Source organism: Ovis aries, chromosome 12 (assembly GCF_016772045.2).
Source record: "Ovis aries strain OAR_USU_Benz2616 breed Rambouillet chromosome 12, ARS-UI_Ramb_v3.0, whole genome shotgun sequence".
In the NCBI taxonomy this organism is placed as follows: Eukaryota; Metazoa; Chordata; class Mammalia; order Artiodactyla; family Bovidae; genus Ovis; species Ovis aries.
In genome coordinates this window covers 29,331,504-29,358,533 of record NC_056065.1, presented here as the reverse complement: position 1 = coordinate 29,358,533, position 27,030 = coordinate 29,331,504, and the positions used below count along the sequence as shown (strand labels likewise).

Genomic DNA, 27,030 nt, shown 5'->3' with positions numbered 1-27,030 from the left:
GAGAAGGGAGTGGAGGAGCGCACCAGTATGCGCGCGAGAGAGAAAGAGCGCACGCTGGCAAGAGCGGAGTGGAGGAGGGGAGAGGGAGAGAAAGGAGAGTGTAATCCATTTATATCTAAAGTAATTATTGAGTAGGTATGGATTTACTAATGTCATCTTACGGTTTTCTGACAGTTTTATAGTTCCTTTGTTCCATGCTTCCTCTCTTATTGAGTTCATTTGTTATTGTTGTTGCTCAGTTGTGTCCAACTCTTTGTGACCCATGGACTACAGCACGCCAGGCTTCCCTGTCCTTCACCATCTCCCGGAGTATGCTCAAGCTCATGTCCATTGAGTCAGTCATGCCATCCAGCCATCTCACGCTCTGTCATCCCCTTCTCCTGCCATCAGTCTTTCCCAGCATCAGGGTCTTTTCCAGTGAGTCAGTTCTTCACATCACATGGCCAAAGTATTGGAGCTTCAGCTTCAGCATCAGTCCTTGCAATGAATATTCAGGATTCATTTCTTTTAGAATTGACTGGTTTGATCTCCTTACTGTCCAAGGAACTCTCAAGAGTCTTCTCCAGCACCACAGTTCCAAAGCATCAATTCTTTGGCACTCAGTGAATTGATGATTTTTCCGTAGTGGTGCTTTCATTTCCTTTTCTTTCTCTTTCATGTATCTCCTGAAGATTTTTGCTTTGTGATTTCCATAAAGCATGCATAAAATATCATATTACAATCTATTTTATGTTGATTCCTTGGAAGAAAAGTTATGACCAACCTAGATAGCATATTCAAAAGCAGAGACATTACTTTGCCGACTAAGGTCCGTCTAGTCAAGGCTATGGTTTTTCCTATGGTCATGTATGGATGTGAGAGTTGGACTGTGAAGAAGGCTGAGTGCCAAAGAATTGATGCTTTTGAACTGTGGTGTTGGAGAAGACTCGAGAGTCCCTCAGACTTCAAGGAGATCAACCAGTCCATTCTGAAGGAGATCAACCCTGGGATTTCTTTGGAAGGAATGATGCTAAAGCTGAAGCTCCAGTACTTTGGCCACCTCATGGGAAGAGTTGACTCATTGGAAAAGACTCTGATGATGGGAGGGATTGGGGGCAGGAGGAGAAGGGGACGACAGAGGATGAGATGGCTGGATGGCATCACTGACTTGATGGACATGAGTCTGAGTGAACTCCGGGAGATGGTGATGGACAGGGAGGCCTGGCGTGCTGCCATTCATGGGGTCACAAAGAGTCAAACACGACTGAGCAACTGAACTGAACTGAACTGAACTGAACTGAACTGACAGCTATTTATTCTCTTGGTTTACTATATAATTGTTTTAATTATTTCCTCTTCAGCTATTTTAGAAGCACATCAGAAAAGGTTATAATGTTTTCTTAAACCATGAAGTATAATTTAGAAAACTTAAGGTGAGAAAAAAATTCTATTGTATTTACCCATATTTTTACATGATGCTCTTCTTTCTTCCCGATATTGTTGAATTCCTTGTTTTGTTGTTTGCTTTCTATTTAGAGACTTTCCTTTATTTTTTAAAGGAAGATCTGCTACCAACAAATTCTCTTCATTTTTCTTCATCAAAGAATGTCCTGATTTTCCCTTTATTCCTAAAAAATATTTTTGCTGAACATGGTCTATATTGCAAGTTTTCTAGCTTTTTTGTTTGTTTGTTTAGGCATCTGAAAAATACCATACTGCTTCCTTTAGGTTTCCTGTTTTCCGAGGAGACATTCACTGTCATTCTGAGTATTTTTTTCCCTTTACACAAGGTGTTTTTCTCTTGACTGCTTGCAAAGTTTTTCTTTTTCTTTAGTTTTCTTGTGTTTAATGATATGTTTTGGCATGAATTTCTTTGGGTTTATTCTGTTTTGTGTTTGTTCATCTTCTCGAATCTTTAGGTTTATCAGTCTTGCCAATTTTCAGAATCTTTTAGACTAGTTCTCTAAGTACTTTTACAGACCTGCCTGCTTTCTCTTCTGAAACTGATGACACAGGTGTAAGATCTTTTGTTAATCATCCCACAACTCCCAGAGGTTTGTTCATTTTTGTTTTCATTTTGGTTTTTTTTTTCCTGTTATTCAGATTGGCCAATTTCTGTTGTTTTATCTTCAGGTTCACTGATTCCCTTTGACACCTCCTCTGTGCTGCAGAATCTACCTATCAAGATTTTTATTTTACTAATTTCTAAAATTTCCATTTTGTTCTTTAACCTTCCATTTCTTTGCTGAGATTTTTTGTCTTCGCTGTGGTTTTACATTTATTCCTTTGTTTCAAATATGTGTATAATTGCTTATTGAAGCATTTTTATCATAGATGTGTTAATATCTTGTCAGATTATTCTGACATCTCTGTTAAATATTTTGGTGTCAGCATCCATTGATTTTCTTTTCTTATTCAAGTTGAGATTTTTCTAGTTCTTGGTAGGATGAGTGGTTTTGATTAATGACAGCGGGTCTTGTTTAACCTTCCACTTTAGCTGGGTTTTCTGGACACCACTCCAGCAATGGAGAGGAGATTGCCATCTCCTTATTGCCAGGTGGAGGTAGAAATCCAGTTTCCCCACTTGGCTTCCTCTGACACATGATGAAGGGCTCCTTGTTATTGCTGGAAGGGAATGGAAGTTCCAGCCCACTGCCTAATACTATGATAGGGGTGGCCTTATTCCTGCTGGCAGTGGTGAAAGTTCTTTTCTGATGGCACCCCAGTAGGGAGAAGGGGAAGATCCTCGTTACTGCTGGGTGGGGGGGTGGACGTCCTGGTTCCCCCTGTAGTTTTCACTGACACTTGTGTGGAAAGAGGCTTGTTACCAGCCAAGGGGGTTGAAAAATCCTGCTCTCCCTTCTCTAATTACCCTCATGGTGTGTTTGGACACATACCCAATTGGAAATTGGATTGGGAATACAGCTCCTCACTTGTCTTTGGCTAACATATAACATAGGTGGGCATAGGGCCACAGTGTTTTCTGTTGTGTTTAAGCAGAGTGGTTATTTTCTAAAACTTTTCTGTCTTGCTATTTTGCCCCTTACTTGGTTCTTTGGCTATAAAGAGTAACCTTTGTTTGGGCCTTTATTCTCTGTTTCTGTTAGAATTTCTGGGTTGCTGGTTTCTTCAGCTCTGAGTCTATGAAATAAGAACCAAAAGGAAAAGCCAGAGAACTTAGCACTGTGTAGTTTCAGTGTCCTGACACACTGTGAAACTTCACCACCACCAATTTTTAAAAAATTTGTATGTCGCGTTACTTCCCTCGCCTCACTACTAGACTGTAAGCTCCTTGAAAACAGTGACTTTGAGTATTGTATTCTTTGATATATTGAAGTGCCTGTAATAGTGCTTGGCACATAAAAATCCCTAAATCAATATGTGTTGATGACTGAGTGAATAAATGAAATGAAATCTCATTCTTGGAAATTTCTGAGCACTTCCTGATGTGTGTTCCTGCATTGTAGGCAATTCCCAACATGCTTATATCCCTTACATGCAAATAAATAGTCCCTGGAATTACCCAATTGGGGAAATTGATGGCCATTAAATTATTAGTTGAATAATGTCCTTCCTTTACTCCTACCTTCTCTTTAAGTTCAGTGCTTATAGGACTATTCTCATTATTTTGGAATATAATCTGTGAAAAAGGCTGTATCCCTTTTAGTATTCTTCCTTTCCAAGCACTTATTTCTTGATCATGTGTCAGTCTCAGTGATACTCTCAATTTTATTCCATCTCTGAAATATCATTCATTCATTTTTTTAAACCTTTTTGGAGAAGGAAATGGCAACCCACTCGAGTACTCTTGCCTGGAAAATCCATGGGCTACAGTCCATAGAGTCACAAAGGGTCGGATGCGACTGGGCAACTGAACATTTTTTTGGTGGTGGTGGTAAGAAAATACATAACATAAAAATGGCCATCTTAACCATTTTTAAATGTACAGTTCAGTAACATTAAGCACATTCACAATGCTGTGCAACCATCCACACCATCCATCTCCAAAACCTTCCATTATCTCAAACTGAAACGCTTTATCCATTAAACAGTAACTCCTGTTCCTCCCACCCACTAATACCTGGCATCCACCATTCTACTTTCTGTTCCTTTGAATTTGACTACTTTGGGAACCTCATATAAATGGAATCATCAAATATTTGTCCTTTTGTGACTGACTTATTTCACTTAGTGTATTATATTCTAGATTTATCCATGTTACAGCATGTGTCATAATTTCCTCCCTTAATATGATATTCCACAGTACGTATATACCACATTTCATTGATCCATCTATTTACTGATGGACCCTTGGGATGCTTCCATCTTGTGTTTGTTGTGAATTATACTGCTGTGAAGATGAGTGTGCAAATATCTGCACAAAGTCTTTTTTGGGTGTATAATAAGCGGAATTCCTGAATTATATGATAATTCTGTGTTTGATTTTTTAGGAATTGCCATACACATTCTTACCAGCAACATTTATTCTTTCTTAATTCAGTCCGTAGACATACATGTTGAGTTGCTTCTGTGTACCAAGAATTAGACTAGATACCAGAGGCATAGTGGTAAAATTGAGGTTAGATCTGTTTCATTCATAATTGTATCCAAGCTGTCTTAAACAGTTTGTTGATCTAAAGAGCAAGAGATAAAACAAGTGCGCCCCTAAGGACCTACCTGATGAATAGTCCTTGAGGCTTTAGTCCTGGCTTGAAAGGAAAATAAGTATCCAGGTCACCTTCAATCTCTTGTGTCTACATACCTCATAAGCAAGATCTTTCAGTTCAGTTCAGTCGTTCAGTTGTGTCCAACTCTTTGCAACCCCATGAATTGCAGCACGCCAGGGCTCCCTGTCCATCACCAACTCCCGGAGTTCACTCAGACTCACGTCCCTCGAGTCCGTGATGCCATCCAGCCATCTCATCCCCTGTCGTCCCCTTCTCCTCCTGCCGCCAATCCCTCCCAGCATCAGAGTCTTTTCCAATGAGTCAACTCTTCACATGAGCTGGCCAAAGTACTGGAGTTTCAGCTTCAGCATCTGTCCTTCCAAAGAAATCCCAGGACTGATCTCCAGGATGGACTGGTTGGATCTCCTTGCAGTCCAAGGGACTCTCAAGAGTCTTCTCCAACACCACAGTTCAAAAGCATTAATTCTTCGGCGCTCAGCTTTCTTCACGGTCCAACTCTCACATCCATACATGACTACTGGAAAAACCATAGCCTTGACTAGAAGGACCTTTGTTGGCAAAGTAATATCTCTGCTTTTGAATATGCTATCTAGGTTGGTCATAACTTTCCTTCCAAGGAGTAAGGGTCTTTTAATTTCATGTCTGCAGTCACCATCTGCAGTGATTTTGGAGCCCCCCAAAATAACGTCTGACAGTGTTTCCACTGTTTCCCCATCTATTTCCCATGAAGTGATGGGACCAGATGCCATGATCTTCGTTTCCTGAATGTTGAGCTTTAAGCCAACTTCTTCACTCTCCTCTTTCACTTTCATCAAGAGGCTTTTTAGTTCCTCTTCACTTTCTGCCATAAGGGTGTTGTCATCTGCACATCTGAGGTTATTGATATTTCTCCTGGCAGTCTTGATTCCAGCTTGTGCTTCTTCCAGCCCAGTGTTTCTCATGAGCAAGATCTTTAATCAATATTAATGTTTTTCTCTTTTTTTCCCCTATGGCAGTGTTACCCCAATATTTTAAAACTCCTAAAAAAATTGAATACACTTATAATTATTTGCAATTTTTTTTATATTTGCTTTCCTCATCGCACTCCAAACTCTTCATTAGACAGAGTTTCCTGATACCATGTAACAGACACATAATATATATTGACCATATACAGACAAATAAAAATTCATATTTTCATTTAATATTTTTATATGAAAAATAAAGGTATGTTTTCTAAATGAAACATCTGTTGTGACCTATAATGTGCTTTATGTCCCCATTCTTTTTATTGCCTCAAAGTTGGTGGTATGTGCAGCTGCCCCTGCTTGTGTACTACTGTCTGGGTCTCCAACTCTAAAACACCTTTGCCCTTCCTCTGGCTCCCTGTATCCATTTTCTCCTTCTTTCTCTCTCTCTCTCTCTCTCTCTCTCTCTCTCTCTCACACACACACACACACACACACACAAATACATGTACATACTGTCCTACATTATGTAAGTTCAGGAGAAAAATAGTGACTGGAGGGGAAGATAATATGGGACTCTTTTCCTTCATCGTGGTCTAGAAGTAAAATCTCTTCACATCAGAAGAGTTACCAGTTATTTGAGGAAATAAGACCACAGTGGAAAAGCTGTGACACTGCTTTTACGTATCAGAAAGAGGTGCTTTGTTCTGCCCGCCTTCGTCTGCCTCCAGTTTGAGCCCCTCTGCAGACTATCAGTGTTCCTCCGTGAGCGCTACTTTGTGTGTGCTTAGTTGCTTGGTGGTGTCCGACCCTTTGCGACCCCATTGTACTGTAGTCCGCCAGCAATGCCTTAGTTATGCCTTTCTCCTAATTCTTCTGTCATCCATATAACTGGCCCCACAATTTGTATTTGACTTTCTGCTTGTTAAAGAGTGTTACTCTTGTCTTCCTATCTCCTTTAAGACAGAGACCATATTTTATATTGAGATATACTACACAGTGCAAAGAAAGTTGCTGTGTATTTTGCCCTCATTTAATCCTTGAGTTTCAGGATTCTACTCGCAGCAGTGAATTAAGAGCCTTTTGGTTGGTATGAGCTAATCTCACTCCCCTAGTATTGCTTTTCTCTTTATTCACTAAAACTGATTTTAAACAATTTCATCTAAATGTTTTAACTAAATCAAGTTGACATATATTTAATAGATAGTTTTGTTAATCTTTAAGGATTGCTTTCAAAATTTTAATTGAATGAGCTCTTTGTTGTAGTGCAAGTGAAGGTCCTTCTGCCTGAGCCATTTTACAATAGTTGGCCAAAGTTCAGTATATTCTGGACTTTTCTTGATTTTTTTTTTTCCCCTTTGGGGCAATATAAAATTCCGTGTATTCCAAATTACAGGTACTGTACTTCTCTCCATATTAGAGAATTTTATAAATAATTGGGTAGGTTTGTCTTCTTCAACTTCTTTATCCAGTACATTTCCTTATGTACTTCTCATAATTTATCTGATATTTAAATGAATATTTTTAATTCTTTAGGCATTTCTGAAGTATCTGAAATAGGAATCATGAAAATCTGACATGTATTTTGTATATCTCCTTAACAACTTCATTGTAAAGCTTCTAACATGAAATGGCTGGGATAAAACTAAAATTTAACCTGTATTGAAATAAAACAATAAAAATATCCTTAAAGAGTATTGAAATGGTCACATTTAATACATTTTGCTGTAAAGGTTATATGATACAGACATTTTATGAAATACTGATTTTTTTTTGTTTCTAACGAAGAGCAGTTTTGATAAATGAATGACTCAATAATTTGCAAAAGATTTTAGCATGCTAGGGAAGAGCTTTTCAAGATAGAAGAAAGAAGTGAGCATTCTCAAAAGGCATTACTAAATGTACCATGCTTCTACTCTAGATTGATATAGCTTACCCATAAAATTTGATTAAAATGACACCGAAAATGACAGAAATCAGCTGTCACATACTAAATTGTGACTCCAAGTTATTGGAAATAACTAAATTGATACCTACTTCAGAAATTGTTAAAATTCTAAAAATGCTGAAAACTTAAAATAACAAAAAAAAGATGTTTGAAAGAAATTAGTATAAACAAAAAATTCCCACATGAACTGCTGAAATTTTAAAAAATGATAAAATGTAATTTTCTGAATATAAATCTGTGATCCTTAAGGTTAAACATCCATTGATATTTTCTATTGTTCTTCAAGGAAAACATTTCTTATTATATACTATTAAGACAAAATGAAAATAATTAAATGTAACTTTGCAGATATTTTCAAAATTGCTAAAAACTGTGCTATCTATAAATGTATTTAGACTTCATAATACCTAATATAGATAGGCTTTTAATAAATCTAAGGAATCTAGAACCAGTTAGTTTGTAATTTGTGAATACATTTAGCTGACTTCTTGATTTCAGGACTTTTATGCAAATGAAATGCTCTTCAACAGGATTAATGTATTATAAACACTTCTTCATTTATTGAAAACATCAAACTCAACAATGTGCAATGCTTTGTGCATTTGTTTCTGACCTTTAATTTGCAAATGAGCCACCTGGGAATCTTGTTAAATATAGATTCTGATTCAGTAGGTTTGATGTGGGGCCTGAGATTCTGCATTTCTAAGGCTCCCAGAGGATGCTAACACTACTTGTATGGAGTTGACACTCAAAGTAACAAGGTTGTAAAGAATAGAAAATATCTAGAACAAAGTTAACAATGAATGTGCTAATATTTCTGTTTTCACTGGCTTTAATTCTTTGATTTGCTAATTTACTTTTAATGCCAGGGATATTTTATATCAACTTAATTAAATTTTATGTAAGCATATGTTAACATTAATAATTTTGTTTTTAAAATAACTCTTTTGAACGATAATGGTTAAATATTTATAATCACATTACCTTTTTAGTTGGAGAGTTGATGTAAGATTGGTGGGCTGTAGTTGCCTGTGATCCTCATTTAGCAATGTCACGTTAGGCAAGTTACTCAACTCCCTGAGCCTATTTCAAATATTTACTTGTAGAAATCAGAGTTTATTCTTTCACCACTAGTGAAACCAAACAGGGTGATTTGGAGCATTAGAATTTGAAGCATCATGCAGTAATTTGAGGATTATCAACAGAGGAATGCTAACTAATAGTAGAGGAAAATGTACCTGTTTTGTTTGATTGATTGTGTTCTTTTTTGTAAGTTTTAAGTTTTTAATTGGTTCTGAAGTTACTATTTTTTGAAAGTATGGCCTTTTTTTCTAATAAATCTGTAAGATATTTTTGCACATAAATTTTGTGCAAAATCTTTGCACATGAAATTTACTCTTCACACTGGCATTACCTATTCACCATCTTTACAGTGAACTAATAAGCATTTAATTGTCTTGAGTCAGTGACCTGTGGTGTCCGTAAGCTAAATACCAGTTTCAAGATACTTAATTTACTTGATTTAAAGCAACTCAGTGATAGTTTTTGAAGATTTATTGTAAATGGTTGGTGTTGAGTGTTTGTCTTTAAGCAAATAGTAAATGAAACATTGTCTCCTATTTTCAGAATCAAGTCACTTGGAACAGCAACTTGAAGAAGCTAATTCTGTGAGGCGAGAATTAGATGATGCTTTTAGACAAATCAAGGCCTATGAAAAACAAATCAAGACATTACAACAAGAAAGGGAAGAATTAAATAAGGTAAAAATAAATAGACATACTGTTAACGTCTTTTCTGAATTCTTAATCTTGTTTACTTTGTATACCGAAAGCATTCATAATGAATTACAATAATTATATTTTATCTGTAAAATGTTGGTTTAAAAACTTAAATATTTTGGTGTATGACATTTTGTGAATGGCAATTGCGAAGAAACCTTTATATTCCTGAGGCTTCAAAGTGCAGAATCTATTGTTCTTTTGGAAAGTTAGTAATCAAAGGACTTGATTAAAAGTAAATGTTACTGAAAAAGAAATATCATGAGGAAATGAGAGAATAGTAAAAATCAATTTAGTATCTATGGAAAAATGAAAAATATAGGTATATTTTCACTGTGACTTGCTTATGAACATTCCTAAAAGATTGTGACAGAAGATTTCTTTAATTCTTTAATCATTTTTTTAGGTGTCAGTTTATCTTTCAAAGCATGGATGAATAAGCTAAAGTTATTTTTGTAAGAACTTTGTGAACATATAAGTATTACTATAAACATCTACAAAATTTATTAATAGCTAGGACACTGTAACACAATCCAATAGAGTATATAATATTTGAACACTAGAGAAATATACTTAAATGACACACTCTGTGTATTTTGCCTTTCATTAACAAATTTTAAAATGTTGAAACTAATACAAGCCAACACAAAAAAGAAATGAGTGGCTTATGACATAGTATAAATTGTATTCAACTATGTTGTATATAATTCACTGATAATATAGAGGAAGTACTTCTGGGGAAGACATAAGTCTTGCTGCCCATAAAGAAATGGAGATAATTAAAAATAAAACAAATAACCTTTTGCTGATGAAGCTAGTCAAAAAGATTAACAGAGAAAGCTATGAAGGTCAAAGTGAATTATATTAGTATATTTTTATGTTTTTCTTGAATCACTTTCAAACAGTGTCTGGTACAAATTCACATATTTTTATGGTCAATTTAATAATAATTGTAATTTATAGCAGAGGCCCTGTTTGTTTTAATAATATTATTTTATTAGTGGTTATTATTATGTGTTTAAAGGTAGGATTACTCCGCCAAACTTAGTTAACATAATAAGGATGAGCATCTGATATCTAGATTTATGGTTACTTTGTCAATTTTTAATAAGTTTTGATATTAAAAATCCTTTAATATATTCTGAGAAGAGGGTAGTGCTAAAATGAAATACGTATTGATAAAGAATTTTAAATGAGTTGTCTGATACCCTGCAGGCAGCAGATATTCTTAAGATTTTTTTCATTTGAGGCATATACAAAATAAATGTAACATTATATATGTAAATATACATAAATATACATATATATAAAGTTATAATGTTATATAACATTATATAAGTTTTGATATAAATAATAGATGAACCTAACATCTAACTTAAGAAATAGACCATCACCTATTTTATGGCATAGCCCTGGTTAGTCATTTCCTTCCTTTTCTCTCTACTTCCCTGGCAGTGTTTTGAATTTTAAGTTAATCATTCTATTAGTTAAAAAATTTTTATCACATATTAGTGTATCTCAAAACAGTATATTAGTGTTGCTTGTTTTTAAGCTTATAAAATAGTATAACTCATCAATATAACTGTTGATCATTTACTTAGTTGCTATATACACCATTATTTCAAAACCTACAATTTACTTGCCTAATTTTTTGTTTGCAGACATTTAGGTTGCTTATAATTGATAACTACTATAAATGATGCTGCTGTGAACATTCTTGAACATATATCCAAATACACACACAGACACACACACAAACACAAATAGAATAATTGGGTCATAGGCAATCTGAATATTCTATTTTTTATGATAATGTCAAATCATTTCCACTGGTTGTACCAATTTATACTCCCACCAGTAGTGCATAAGAATTTTTATATTCAGCATTGCCTCATATTATTAGAAATGTTATTTTTGAAAAACCTAATCTAAATTGACATTTTAGGTCTAAAATGATATTTTAGTATGTCCTTAATTTGCATTCTTTAATTACTAACAAGGTCAAATAACTCCACACATATCCTTTTATCATTTATATTTCTTATTTTGTGAAATACTTTTTAATATCCTTCATACATTTTTCTGTTGGGTTGTTTGTCTTTTCCTTATTGGTCTGTAAGAATTCTTGAAATTCTCTGGCATGCTAATCTTTTGTCGATTATATATGTTACAGATGTCTCCCAGCTAGTGGCTTGTCTTTGCATTTTCTTTATAGGATCCTTTGAATAGCAAAAAGTTTTTAGTCTTAAAGTAGCCAAATTCATCAATCTTTATTTTTATGATTATTGCATTTGCTGGCTTATGTAAGAAGTCTGAGGTAAAAAACAATTCTCCTAAATTTTTATCTTGACCTTTTATAAGTTTGGTCTTCATATTTGAGTTTTTAATGCATCAGCAATTTATTTTTGTGTATCATATGAGGTAAGGATCCAATTTCACTTTTTCTCATATAGCTAGCCAGCTGTTCGTTTGTTAAATAGGCCCTCCTTCCCTCAGTGATGTGCAGTATCACCTCTCTCGTATATTAAATTTCCATTCATTCAACTCTCTAGTCCTTGAAGACTGTGATGGGATTTTGTTTAAAATTGCATTAAATCTATATAGAGCAATTTCAGGAGAATTGACATCATTATAATATTGAGTCTTTAAGTTCTTATCCATTATTTATTAATATCACTCTAAATGCTCACAGGATTTCAAGAGCAAGGAAAGATTATTACCATTTGCATTCAGAAAGAAAACTCAAGGAGAAGTAGTCCCAAAAAACTGAATGAGGGTGTTTATACAGAGGATAGAGGCAGATGCTTCCTGCTTGCCCTCTATCTCTACCCACCTTTCTGAGGGTCTCCTTGGAAACCTAAAGAGAAGAATCTAGGACCCTTTGAAATATAAATGAGTCACTCCAGTGAAAAGATAAGTCCGACTCTCCAGCTCTAAAAAGAGGGTGTCTCCTTGGTTCTAGCTCTTATCTCTCTCTCAGCCCCTCCTTGAAGTGTAAACACCTCAGCCCAGGAGTTAAATCTCTTTGCAGTTTTCTTACTGTCTAAGTTAGTCATAAAGACTTGTTCATGTCCTAAGTTTCAGTAAAATTTGCTTAGAAAGGCCTAACTGTACAAAAACATAAAATTATTTTATCCACAAACGTTGTATATCTGTGTATCTTTAAAGTATTTTAAAATGTTTCACCATAAAATTCTATGCAGGTCTTGTTTGCCTCTCCTTAAATTTATTATCCTAAGTTTTCATATATTAAATTGTGAAAAGAAAGTGTTAGTTGCTCCGTCATGTCCAACTCTTTGCAACCCCATGGACTGCACTCCGTCAAGCTCCTCTGTCCATGGGATTTTCCAGGCAAGAATGCTGGATTGGGTTGCCATGCCCTTCTCCAGGAATCTTCCTGACGCAGGGATCAAACCTGGGTCTCCTGCATTACAGGCAGAGTCTTCACCATCTGAGCCACCATTGAAGTCCCCAGTAAATTGTACATTTAAAATTTTACTTTCTTACTGATTCTGTCCTAGCAACATTCCTAAACTCTTATTGTAGTAATTTATTTGAGATTCTTTAAAGTGTTATAAAATAATGACAATTTTGTTCATTTGTTTACTGTTTTTTCTTTCCTTGTCTTACTGTATAAGCTAGGACCTCAAATATGACATTCAGTAGAGGTGATGATAGCAGCCATCCCTGCCTTATTCCTGATTTCACAAAAATACCTTTACTATTTTATCATTAATAATAATGTTTTCTCTAAGTTTTTGGTGAAAGTTATCTTCTTATTTTGCTAATCATTTTCATCAAAATGGGTATTGAATTTATTAAATGTTCTCTTTTTGCACAGTACTGGAACAGATTTCTAGGAATTTGTTAATACCCATTGATGGAATTATATAATTGTTCTCCTTTAATCAATTGGTTTTCTGACTTATGTTTATAGACTTTTTCTAATGTTGAAACATTTTTGCTTTTCTGGGTTAAAACTATATTACCCATATATTGTCTGCTAAATATTAATATGATAATACAGGTAGCAGTTATGTTGTATCTGTTTTAATAGCACTGTATTAAGTGCTTTATATATATATTAGATCATTTAATCTTTTACAGAACCCAGGTATTAGTAGTAGTAGCAGCAGCAGTAGTTATAGTATTTATGTAAATGGTGAGATCCCACACAAACAAGCTAAGTACATTTGTTCAAGATCATAGAGATAGAAAGTGGGGAAACTGGAATTTCAACACAGGGAGTTGAGTTCCAGAGTTCATGTTTATCCACTTTATATATCACTGAACTTATTTGCTAATGTCATTTTTTTAAGGATTTTTAAATTTGTTTTCTTTAATAAGAAAACAAATCATATTTTTAAAAAATTTATATATAAAGATTATACTGGTCTCATAGAATTCACTGAGTAGCACTGCCTCTTTTTCTGTTCTCTAGAAAAATTTGTATAAGAGAAACATTTTGTTCCTTGAAACACTGGGAATCATCTGTAAAACCATCTGAGCCTGGAGATTTCTTTCACGCTGGAGGGGGGATGAGGAAATTTTGTTAGCTATTGGTTTGGTTACTTTAATTGTTATAGAACTATTCAAGCATTCTATTTCTTCTTGAAACAGTTTTGATAAATATAGTTTTGTAGGAATTTGTTCATTTCACAAGTTGAAAAGTTTATTGGCATAAAATGTTTCATTGCATCCTTTTACCTTTTTTTATTTCTTCTAGATTTGTGATTATAACCTCTCTTACTTTTTTCACTTCTAAATGCTCTATAAAATTGTTTTATAAACAACTTCAATAGTCTTTTTGCCTGATCATTTTAGTCTTTTGTCATTCTCCTGTTTTTATAATTTCCTTTCATTTCTTCATTTTATATATAGCAATATATTAGTATCTGATAATTCTAATATCCAAATATATTGGGGTTTATTTTTATTGTTTGTAATGTTTGCTTATAGTTGTTTGCCCTTTGGGTGTTTGGGTAATCTATGGTTGTGAGCTCATATTTGTATGCTCTTAAAAAAAAATACCCTAGATTTCATTGAGACACTTTTCCTCAAAGAAGATTTGCTTTTCTTTTTGTTGGGAGGCAAGTGATTCTACTGACCCAAGTCTATTTTAGCCCCTTCTAAGTTTCTCAGTTTAATTAGAGAGTTTAGCTTTTCTCTTTGCTGCTGGCCCAAGAGTTAGTCCCCCACATCAAATATAACCCTTGTTTTTATCATTTGTAATCATTTGATATAATTTTTTAAACCTTACAGATAGCCATTACATTTCACAAAATCTTTATTTTGACCATTGTATCTTTTATTTCTGTACCATTTTATTTATTTATTGAAACTAAGGTAAATCAGGTTAAATCTTTGCAGTTAGAATGTTAGCATAAGAAATTGAGAATACGAACAGAGCACCATGCTACTAGTATCTGTTCAAAAGTAATTCATTTCTTTTAATTTTATTCCAAGGTGAATAATTTTGGCTCTTCATGGCTTCATGATAGCTAATTTGATGGCCAAATTTGGTCCCTAGGTTGCAGAATTGGTAACTTATATTCTTTTTACAAAACTGTAGGAACTAGTCCAGGCTAGTGAGCGATTAAAAAACCAATCCAAAGAGCTGAAAGACGCACACTGTCAGAGGAAACTGGCCATGCAGGAATTCATGGAGATCAATGAGCGGCTAACAGAATTGCACACCCAAAAACAGAAACTTGCTCGCCATGTCCGAGATAAGGAAGAAGAGGTGGACCTGGTGATGCAAAAAGTTGAAAGCTTAAGGCAAGAACTGCGCAGAACAGAAAGAGCCAAAAAAGAGGTTAGTAGTCAGGCAAATTTTGTAGTGGCCATGGGGTAGTGATTAAAGCTGCTTTTTCAGACTAGTGAAATAATATATATTTCATTTAATTTTTGAAAAAAGTGTTTTTTTTAGTTTGGTAATGTTATTTAACATGAATTTCAACATTTGAGTTATCTCCGTATTACAAGGTAAATTCTCGTGGGGAAAACATTTTATTAGAGAAACAATTATAATCATGAAATTGGCTTTTTTCATTTTCCTTTAAAAGCTGGAAGTTCGTACAGAAGCTGTGGCTGCTGAAGCATCTAAAGACAGGAAATTGCGTGAACAGAGTGAGCACTATTCTAAGCAACTGGAGAATGAACTAGAGGGACTGAAGGTAACTTTTGATTTCATATTTATCAAGTTGAATTAAATTTCTCCCCTTTATGCTTAACAGGATTACTAGTCGTGTGTTCCTTTTGGTATGGAGTAAAAACTAGTTATCCTTCAAACATAGTATTCTTAATTCTCATCAGTAGGAAGCTGGTGTAGATTTCATAATCATGCTGCAAGGAAAGGGAAGACTGTGTTTAATGGAGAAATCTGTTAGGAAGGAGTTAAAATTTATGAAGGTCTGCATACTTGGATGAGATACATTCGTAATCTCATGGGAGGCATGGTTAGATGTCTTAGACCCTCTGTCCTGTCTACACATGGACATCACCAAATGGTCAATACCAAAATCAGATTGATTATATTGTTTGCAGCCAAAGATAGAGAAGCTCTATACAGTCAGCAAAAACAAGACCGGGAGCTGACTGAGGCTCAGATCATGAACTCCTTATTGCCAGATACAGACTTAAATTGAAGAAAGTAGGGTAAACCACTAGACCATTCAGGCATGACCTAAATCAAATACCTTAAGAGTGTACAGTGGAAGTGACAAATAGATTCAAGGGATTAAAGCTGATACACAGAGTGCCTGAAGAACTATGGACAGAGGTTCGTGACATACAGGAGGCAGTAATCAAGACCATCCCCAAGAAAAAGAAATGTAAAAAGGCAAAATGGTTGTCTGATGAGGCCTTACAAATAGCTGAGAAAAGAAGAGAAGCTAAAGGCAAAGGAGAAAAGGAAAGATATACCCAACTGAATGTAGAGTTCCAAGAACAGCAAGGAGAGATAAGAAAGCCTTCCTTAGTAATCAATGCAAAGAAATAGAGGAAAACAATAGAATGAGAAAGACTAGAGATCTCTTCAAGAAAATTAGAGATATCAAGGGAACATTTCATGCAAAGATGAGCACAACAAAGGACAGAAACAGTATGGACCTAACAGAAGCAGAAGATGTTAGGAGGTGGCAAGAATACACAGAAGAATGATACAAAAAAGCATCTTCACGACCCAGATAACCGTGATGGTGTGATCATTTACCTAGAGCCAGACATCCTGAAATGTGAAGTCACGTGGGCCTTAGGAAGCATCACTACAAACAAAAATAGTGAAGGTGATGGAATTCCAGTTGAGCTATTGCAAATCCTAAAAGATGATGCTGTGAAAGTGCTTCACTCAATATGCCAGCAAATTTGGAAAACTCAGCAGTAGCCACAGGAGTGGAAAAGGTCAGTTTTCATTCCAATCCCAAAGAAAGGCCATGCCAAGGAATGTTCAAACTACTACACAATTGCACTCATCTCACACACTAGCAAAATAATGCTCAAAATTCTCCAAGCCAGGCTTTAACCGTATGTGAACCATGAACTTCCAGACGGTCAAGCTGGATTTAGAAAAGGCAGAGGAACCAGAGATCAAATTGCTGACATGCGCTGGATCATCAGAAAAGCATGAGAGTTCCAGAAAAACATCTATTTTTGCTTTACTGACGACACCAAAGGCTTTGACTGTGTAGATCACAACAAACTGTGAAAAATTCTTAAAGAGATGGTGATCCCAGACCACCTGATCTGCCTCCTGAGAAATCTGTATGCAGGTCAACAAGCAACAGTTAGAACTGGACATGGAACAGCAGAATGGTTCCAGATAGGGAAAGGGGTACGTCAAGGCTGTATATTGTCACCTGCTTATTTAACTTATATGCAGAGTACATCATGAGAAATTCAGATCTGTATGAAGCATAAGCTGGAATCAAGATTGACAGGAGAAATATCAGATATGCAGATGACACCACCCTTACGGCATTTTCACCATATGAAAGTGGTGAAATTTCACACTTATGAAAGTAAAGAAGAACTAAAGAACCTCTTGATGAAAGTGAAAGAGGACAGTGAAGAACTTGGCTTAAAGCCCAACATTCAGAAAACTAAGATGGCGTGCGGTCCCATCGCTTCTTGGCAAATATATGGGGAACCAATGAAAACAGTGAGAGACTTTGTTTTTGTGCTCCAAAATCACTGCAGATGGTGACTGCAGCCATGAAATTAAAAGATGCTTGCCCCTTGGAGGACAAGCTGTGACCAACCTAGATAGCGTATTAAAAAGCAGAGACATTACTTTATCAACAAAGGTCCGTCTAGTCAAAGCTATGGTTTTTCCAGTGGTCATGAATGGATGTGAGAGTTGGACTGTAAAGAAAGCTAGCACAGAAGAATTGATGCTTTTGAACACTGTGGTGTTGGAGAAGACTCTTGAGAGTCCCTTGGACAGCAAGGAAATCCAACCAGTCCCCCTTAAAGGAAATCAGTCCTGAATATTCATTGGAAGGACTGATGTTGAAGCTGAAACTCTAATACTTTGGCCACCTGATGTGAAGAACTGACTCCTTGGGAAAGACCCTGATGCTGGGAAAGGTTGAAGGTGGGAAGAGAAGGGGATGACAGAGGATGAGATGGTTGGATGGCATCCCAAATTGATGGACATGAGTTTGAGTAGGCTCTGGGAGTTGGTGATGGACAGGAAAGCCTGGCATGCTGCAGCCCATGGGGTCGCAAACAGTCAGACACAATTGAGCAACTCAACTGAACTGAAACATCTCAACAGAAGTGCTTAGGAAGGGAAATCCTTGTGCCAGTTCTAGAGCTGGACTATCTGGTTTTAAAGCCTGGCCTCATCAGTTACTTGCTGTTTAATGCTGGACAAAACATTTAGTCTCTTTGGACTTTAATTTTCTCATTTGTAAAACCCTATATCATTGGTTTTACACAAGGAGTATATATGTATGTATGTAAGCTTCTACATTGCATGTGCTCAGTTACTAATAGCTATAATAATGTTATGTATGTCAAAGTGAGAGAATTAGTATCAAATGGATATCATATTTCTATAACGCTAAATTATAATCTGAATATGATATCTGCCTTTTCCTGACTCTGACCTTTGCATATCCCATTTCTTCAGCATTGTCTGCCAGCCACCACCTCCACATACTCCTTACATGCCTAGTCTAGTATCTTACATGCCTAGTCTAGTATCTTATTCATTCAACAAATAAAAGAATTAAGTTGAATGTCATCTGAGGAAGTTTAAGTATTCCGTATTCTGTGGTGCTTTAGAATTTTGTTAATAAATTTACAATAGCTCTTATTATAATTACTTATTCACAAAATGTCTCCCCATCTAAACTATGACTTAGTTTATTGAAAGCATAGGCTGGTATATTATTATCCTGGCACAGGACCAAATTTTTAATACTTGTTTAATAAGTGTGTTAAATCAGTGAGTGAATGATGTGGTAGAATTGGCTAGAACTTGCTTTTTCTCTGAAAACTGAATAATAGTGATTGCAAATAAGTTTTCTCTGCTTTAAATACAAGTATGAACTAGATTTTTTTTTCTTGCTTTGGGGATTGGTTTCTCTTGTTTTGTTTTGATTAATTGTGATTCCCTGGTCTTGTTTAGCTTTCTAAATTAGAAATATTTCTTCCGTAAAAGTCTAGACTTCTAGAACAGAATTAGTGTATTTGAAGTCATTGCATTACCATCTCAAATAACTTTCAGTCAGGGATGGCTTTGTTTCCAGCACTATTTTAGATGCTTTTGTTAAAAACCAGGATCAGAAGGTGCAAACCAGAAGAAATCTTAGAGATTATTTGCATTTGAGAAAAGTGAAACTCAGAAGAGTTTAGGATTTACAGTCTTAAATGACAGAGTACAATTTAAACCCAGGTTTTCTAATTCTCAGTACCATTCTATCTGCTTGTTTCCTTTTTTTTCCTCCTTTACTAGTCACTGCTGCATTGAAGACTTCCAATCACATATACTAACCTACTGATCAAGCACTCATAATCTCTTGTATCTTTTAAAAATTTGTGGTAATAATAAAACTACCCAATAAATTATTTAACACGTTCGAAATACTTAGCCCATGGCCTGGCACAAAGTAAAGGCTCGGTAATTGTTAGCTATGATTATTATCATAATTTTAGGATATTATTATTATATTTTAGGATTATTATCATTTCTTTAAGATATTTCTTTAAGATAATCTAAAAGTGGGAATGTCTTGATTTAAAGGTATATACATGTAAATTTTGAAACTTACTTTGGCCCGTTTAAAAGGTTATACGAATCTTTACTGCATTGAGAATACTTTTCAATAGAATTGAAGAGAGAGAAAGTTCTTGAGTAAATGTTAGAAACTGTAGCACCCCACTTCCAAAAATGGACAGAAGATAAATAAGGATACAGATGTCTAACAACACATATATTGAACCCTCCTCCCAACAACAGCAGAATACATATTCTTCTCGAGTACGATTGACACATTGTCCAGGATAGATCAGATATTAGGCCACAAAATAAATCTCAATAAATGTAGAATGACTGAAATCACACAAAGTATCTACTCCAATTTCACCATAGAATGAAGCTAGAAATCAGTATCATAAGGAAAACTGGATGTTAAAATATGTGCCAATTAAGCAAGGCACTCTTAACCAACCCCTGGGTCAAGTGAAGAAATCACAAGGAAAATTAGAAAATGCTAATCAAATGAAAATACCACGTAGGATGCAGCAGAGGCAGTGCTCAGAGGCAAATGTGTAGCTATAAATGCTTCTATTAAAAAGTAAGAATCTCAAATCAGTAACCTAACTTTATATCTTACAGAACTAGAAAAAGAAGAGCAAAGGAAACAAAGCTAGCAGCAGGAAGGAAATAAAGATTAGAGCAGAGTTCAATAAAATGAGAAGAGGACAATAATAAAGAGAATGAAACCAAAGTTGATTCTTTGAAAGATCAGCAAAATTGACAAACCTTTAACTAGACTTGACAGAGAGAGGGAGGAATGGAGGAAGCAAGTAACTAACATCAGAAGTGAAAGTGGATGTTGCTACCTGTCATCAAAAAGCAGAAGGATTATAAGAGAATAAACAACTCTGTGCCAACAAAGTAATCTAGATGAAATGGATAGATTGAGAAGCATGCAGATTATCTAAATGCAAGATAAAATATAAAGTTGCAACAGACTTATAACAGGCAAAGAGAATGAACCAGCTCAGGACCAGATAAGTTCACTAGTGAACTGAACCAAACTTTTAAGGAAGAATTAATACCAATTCCTCTTAAACTCTTCCACAAAATATAAGAATAAGGAACACTTCCTAATTCATTCCCTAAGGCCAACACTGCTGTAATCCCAAAACCACATGAATAATGTAAGAAGAAAATTACAGACCAGTATTCCTAATGAATATAGATACATGAATTCTCAACAAGATACCAATAGACCAAATCCAAAGTTGTATTAAAAAGCTTATAAACCATGGCAAAGTGGGGTTTATCCCAGGAATGCAAGAGTGGTTAAATGTAAGAAAATAAATCAATATAATAAATCACATTAAAAGAAACAAAAGTGAGCAGGGGGAACACATGGTCATCTTAATTTCACAAAATGCAACACTCTTTCCTGATAAAAACTCTCAGAAAAGTAAGAATAGAATGGAATGTACTTAACATGAGAAAAGGCATTTATGGAAAACCCACAGCTAACATCATACTCAATGATGAATGATTAAAAAAAATTTTCCCTTAGATTAGGAATGAGACGAGGATGCCCATTTTCACCATTGCAATTTAACATTATGCTAGTGGTTCTAGCCAGAGGAATTAGACAAGAAAAAGAAATAGAAGTCATCCAACCTGGGAATGAAGAGGTAGAACTATTTGCAGATCATAGGATCCCATATTTTAAAACTTTAGAGAATACTGCCAATTTCCATTCTAGTGTGTAAGAACTTTGGAAATCACCACTTTGTTCTAATACTAAGTAAAAGGCTGAACAAGTTGAAAAATCAACAGTTCTTAGACTTGAAAGAAGAGTTCAGTTCAGTTCAATTCAGTTCAGTCCCTCAGTCGTGTCCGACTCTTTGCGACCCCATGAATCGCAGCACGCCAGGCCTCCCTGTCTATCACCAACTGCCGGAGTTCACTCAAACTCATGTCCATCGAGTCCGTGATGCCATCCAGCCATCTTATCCTCTGTCATCCCCTTCTCCTGCCCCCAATCCCTCCCAGCATCAGAGTCTTTTCCAATGAGTCAACTCTTCACATGAGGTGGCCAAAGTACTGGAGTTTCAGCTTCAGCATCAGTCCTTCTAAAGAACACCCAGGACTGATCTCCTTTAGAATGGACTGGTTGGATCTCCTTGCTGTCCAAGGGACTCTCAAGAGTCTTTTCCAACACCACAGTTCAAAAGGATCAATTCATCAGCACTCAGCTTTCTTCACAGTCCAACTCTCACATCCATACATGACCACTGGAAAACCATAGCCTTGACTAGACAGACCTTTGTTGGCAAAGTAATGTCTCTGCTTTTCAATATGTTATCTAGGTTGGTCATAACTTATCTTCCAAGGAGTAAGCGTTGTTTAATTTCATGGCTGCAGTCACCATCTGCAGTGATTTTGGAGCCCCCCAAAATAAATTCTGACACTGTGTAAGAAAAGTAGTATCACAGAATGAACTCCTACCCTGTAAGTTGGAGAGAGTGACATGCAGATCAGAAAAATCACAACTTAGGAGAGCAGGAACCCTTGTAGGAAAGCAGTGCAGTGCAGGGAAGCATGAACTGTACTTGAAAAATTGCTCGTGGCTCAGCGCAGACAAGTCTGAGATACAAAAACTCCAGGGGACCCTCATCACTGGGGAGCCCTCACGGTTTCATCAGCTTTACATCCTAGAGCTCTGCCAGGTTTTTACAGTGAGTGTCAGAGGAAAATACCCCTTGTACTAACAATAGGGATAGCAGTTGTCAAATGTACCAGAGCAGTCTGTCCTTGTTAACAGTGTGTCTTCAACTAGAACCTAACTTGCTGAGGTTTTATCAGACCTAACTAACTTGAGAGAAGGGAAATAACCCAGCCCAGCCCACTGTAGTCACCCTGTCCAAACAGGTAAATGGGGGAGAGTAGCTGACAAGGTTGTCTTAAGTTCACAGGCCAGAAGCCCAGGCTCAATAACATACTGATATCTAATCTTAGAGTTCCAGAACACTTCTCCTCTCCACACAACTTCCACCACATTACTAAGAGCCTATTTACAGCAGTTCCTTTTACTCAGTACAGCATGGTGACCTAACAATGAAAAATTACACTGAAAGCCAAAAAACAGTTACAATAGAGCAAACATCAGAACCAGACTCAGGGTTGTTGAAATGGTCAGACCAGGAATTGAAAACAGCCCTGATGGATAAGATAAAAGACTTTAATGAAACTATGATAACGTTAATCAAAAGAAAGTGGGAGTAGCTATATTAATTTCAAACAGGGTGATATTCGGAGAGGGGAAAGTTTTTAGAAGTAAAGAAAGGCATTGTTTGTCACCAAGAAGACCTGGCATACTTAACGTGTATGTGTGTAACAATATAGCATCAAAATGCATGCGGTAAAAACTGACAGAAGTGCAGAACTTTAAAAAGAGATAAATTCACTGTCATACTTGGGAACTTTAGCACCCCTCTATCAGAAATCGACAGATCCAGAAGGTATAAAATCAGTAAGTACACAGCTGAATTCAACATCATCATCAATCATATGGGTATAAGGACATCTATGGGGCTTCCCACCAGTCCATTCTGAAGGAGATCAGCCCTGGGTGTTCTTTGGAGGGAATGATGCTAAAGCTGAAACTCCAATACTTTGGCCACCTCATGCGAAGAGTTGACTCATTGGAAAAGACTCTGATGCTGGGAGGGATTGGGGACAGGAGGAGAAGGGGATGACAGAGGATGAGATGGCTGGATGGCATCACCAACTCGATGGACATGAGTTTGAATGAACTCCGGGAGTTGGTGATGGACAGGGAGGCCTGGCGTGCTGCTATTCATAGGGTTGCAAAGAGTCGGACACGACTGAGCGACTGAACTGAACTGAACTGAACTGAACTGATGGGGCTTCCCTGGTGGCTCAGAAGGTAAAGCGTCTGCCTGCAACGCAGGAGACCTGGGTTCGATCCCTGGGTTTGAAAGTTCCCCTGGAGGAAGAACACACTCCAGTACTCTTGCCTGGAGAATCCCATGGACAGAGGAGCCTGGTGGGCTACAGTCCACAGGATGGCAAAGAGTTGGACACGACTGAGCAACTTCACTTTTATAGATCAACAACAGCAGAATACACATTCTTCTCAAGCTTACATGGGATATCCACCAAGATAGACCACATTCTAAGCCATACCATAACAAATCCTTAACATATTTTAAAAGAATAGGAATCATACATTGTCTGCTCTCAGACCACAGTGGAATCAGACTAGATGTTAATAATGAAAAGATAGCTGGAAAATTCCAAAATACTTGGGAGTAAGGCACCACCCTTATAAATAAAACGAGTCAAAGAAAATATCTCATGAGAAACTTAAAAATTTTTATTTTGAACTGAATGAAAATGAAAGCACAACTTATCAAACTTTGGCAGATGTAGTACAAGCAGTACTTAGAGGGAAATTTGTAGCATTGAATGCATATATTAGAAAAGAAAGATCTAAGATTAATCATCTTAGCTTCTACCTTAGGATACTAAAAGGGGGGGGTCCCTTTATCTATATTTGAGAGAAATCATAATAAGTTTTCTAGCATGAAGTATTCTTACATTCTGGGAATAAGTTGCTCATATAATAGTTGAATTTCAGTACAGCAGTAGGTTACAAATGTTAATGTTTTGTTTAAAATTTTTTATGTTAAATTTGCATTGAGATGAGTCTGATTATATTATTATTATGGTTTTTGACCAGATTTTGTTTCAGAAATTTGAAAACCTTAGATCAATTTAATAATTCCACTGGAAACTTGAAAAGAAGGGGAATTACCTATCAGTATAACTTACATCATTTTGTATACTTATAATTACCTTAAATTTTTTTTCTTTTCTGTGGTAAATTTTTTGCAAAGAATATGTTTAGTCAATGTTTTGCCTGCTGTGCTTTCTGCTATATTTTTAAACTTTGGTTGTAAAATAAAACACATAGAAAGATAAAAAGAAAAGAGAGAGAGAACACTAATACCAGAAATGAAAGACAGGACATCACTCTGTAGCTCATGTACATTAAAATGCTAATAAAGAAATACTATGGGCAATTAATTATTTGCCTACAAATTTGATAACCTAGCAGAAATGGACCAACTCCTTGAAAGACACAGCTGCCATAACTAGACTAAGAAGAAGTAAATAATATGAAAAGGCTCTGCTTGTTAAAGAAATTGAGTCAATAATTAATAACCTTCAAGAGCAGAAAGCATCAGGCCCAGATGTGTTCACTGGTGAATTATACGAGACATTTTAGGAAGAAATCACACCAATTCTCTACAATCACTTTCAGAAGATAGAACTAGAGGAAATACCTCCTAACTCATTCTATGATACCAGAATTACACTAATACCAAAACCAGACAAAGTACAAGAAAAGAAAGCCACAGACTAACATGCGTCATAGACATAGATGGAGAAGTCCTCAACAAAATATTAGCAAATTGAATCCAACAATATATAAAAATAATTATACACCACAACCAAATGGGCTCTTATCCCATATATATATGCAAGGCTGCTTCAACCTTTAAAAGTCAGTTAATGTAATGCATCATTGATTTGATAAAAAATCACATGACTATATCAGAAGCTACAGAAAAAACATCTGACAAACTCTGGTACCCATTCATGATAAAAACTCAGTAAACTAGGGATGGGGGGACTACTCAACTTGACAAATTATCTATCAAAAAACCTACAGATAACATGATATTTAATGAAGCTTGAAAATTTTCACTAAGATCAAGAAGAAAACAAAGATTTTTCCTCTCACGACTCCTTTTCAACGTCATACTGTATGTCCTAGCTAGTGCAGTAAGACAAGAAAATAAAATAAAAAAGGTATCCAGATCGGGAAGGATGACATAAAACTATCTTGGTTAGCAGATGATATGATTGTCTATGTAGAGAATCAAAGAAATTAACAAAAATATCCTGGAACTAATAAGGCATTTATAGCAAGGTTGCAGGTACAAGATTAATATGCAAAGGTTGGTCACTTCTTTATATACTAACCATGAATAATGGAATTTGAAATTTAAAACTGAATTCTATTAATATTAGCACCTACAAAAATGAAATACTGAAATATAAGTATAACAAAATATGCTTAAGATCTGTATGGGGAAAACTAAAAAGCTCTAATGAAATAAATCAAAGAAGAACTACATAAATGAAGAGATATTCCATTTTCATGGACAGGAAGACTCAGTATTATCAAGATGTCAGTTCTTCCTGCTTTCAATTATAGATTTATTGCAATGTAAGTCAAAATTTCAGCAAGTTCTTTTGTGGATATCAACCAATTAAGCCTGAAGCTTCAATGGAGAGGCAAAGACCCCAAATAGCCAACACAATAGTGAAGGAAAAGAGCACAGTTGAAATATTGACTTCAAGATTTATATCAGGCTGCAGTAATCAAGACAGTATGGTATTGACAAGAAAATATATAGGTACAGCATCTATGAAAAGTTCAGTCGCTCAGTTGTGTCTGACTCTTTGTGACCCCATGAAATGCAGCACGCCAGGCCACCCTGTTCATCACCAACTGCTGGAGTCTACCCAAACCCATGTCCATTGAGTTGGTGATGCCATCCAACCATCTCATCCTCTGTCGCCCCCTTCTCCTCCTACCCTCAATCTTTCCCAGCATCAGGGTCTTTTCAAATGAGTCAGCTCTTCGCATCAGGTGGCCAAAGTATTGGAGTTTCAGCTTCAACATCAGTCCTTCCAATGAACACCCAGGACTGATCTCCTTTAGGATGGACTGGTTGGATCTCCTTGCAGTCCAAGGGACTCTCAAGAGTCTTCTCCAACACCACAGTTCAAAAACATCAATTCTTCTGCACTCAGCTTTCTTTATAGTCCAACTCTCACATCCATACATGACTGCTGGAAAAACCATAGCCTTGACTAGACAGACCTTTGTGGACAAAGTAAACAAAGGCAATGCAACGGAGTAAAGATGTTCTTTTTAACAAATGGTTTAGAATAACCAGACGGTGCATACCAAAAAAAAAAAAAAAAATCTATAAATAGAACTTACACCCTTCACAAAAATTCACTTAAAATAGATCACAGACTTAGATGTGAAACATAAAATTATTAACACTCCTCAGTCAGTCAGTTCATTTGCTCAGTCGTGTCTGACTGTTAGCGACCCCATGGACTGCAGCATGTCAGGCCTCTCTGTCCATCACCAACTCCCGAAGCTTGCTCACACTCATGTCCATTGAGTTGGTGATGCCATCCAACCATCTTTGTTTTTCCCTTCTCCTCCTGCCTTCAATTTTTCTCAACATCAGGGTCTTTTCTAATGAGTCAGCTCTTCACATCAGGTGGCCCAAGTATTGAAGCTTCAGCATCAGTCCTTCCAATGACTATTCAGGGTTGATTTCCTTTAGGATTGACTGGTTGGGTCTCCTTACAATCT

At 36.0% G+C, this 27,030-nt stretch overlaps 1 protein-coding gene across 21 annotated transcripts in view; it reads left to right on the top strand.

The window, feature by feature from the left end:
* CDC42BPA (CDC42 binding protein kinase alpha) overlaps positions 1-27,030 on the top strand; it is a 298,329-nt gene that overhangs the window by 180,326 nt on the left and 90,973 nt on the right. For 14 of the 21 annotated variants that reach the window (XM_004013639.6, XM_012187157.5, XM_042257162.2 and 11 more), the window contains 3 exons: positions 9,189-9,322; positions 14,913-15,155; positions 15,406-15,516. In XM_004013639.6, coding sequence (XP_004013688.2) covers positions 9,189-9,322; positions 14,913-15,155; positions 15,406-15,516 — 488 coding nt within the window. The remainder of the gene's footprint in view (positions 1-9,188; positions 9,323-14,912; positions 15,156-15,405; positions 15,517-27,030) is intronic. The other 7 variants (XM_004013640.6, XM_060396358.1, XM_060396357.1 and 4 more) reach the window with 1 other exon arrangement.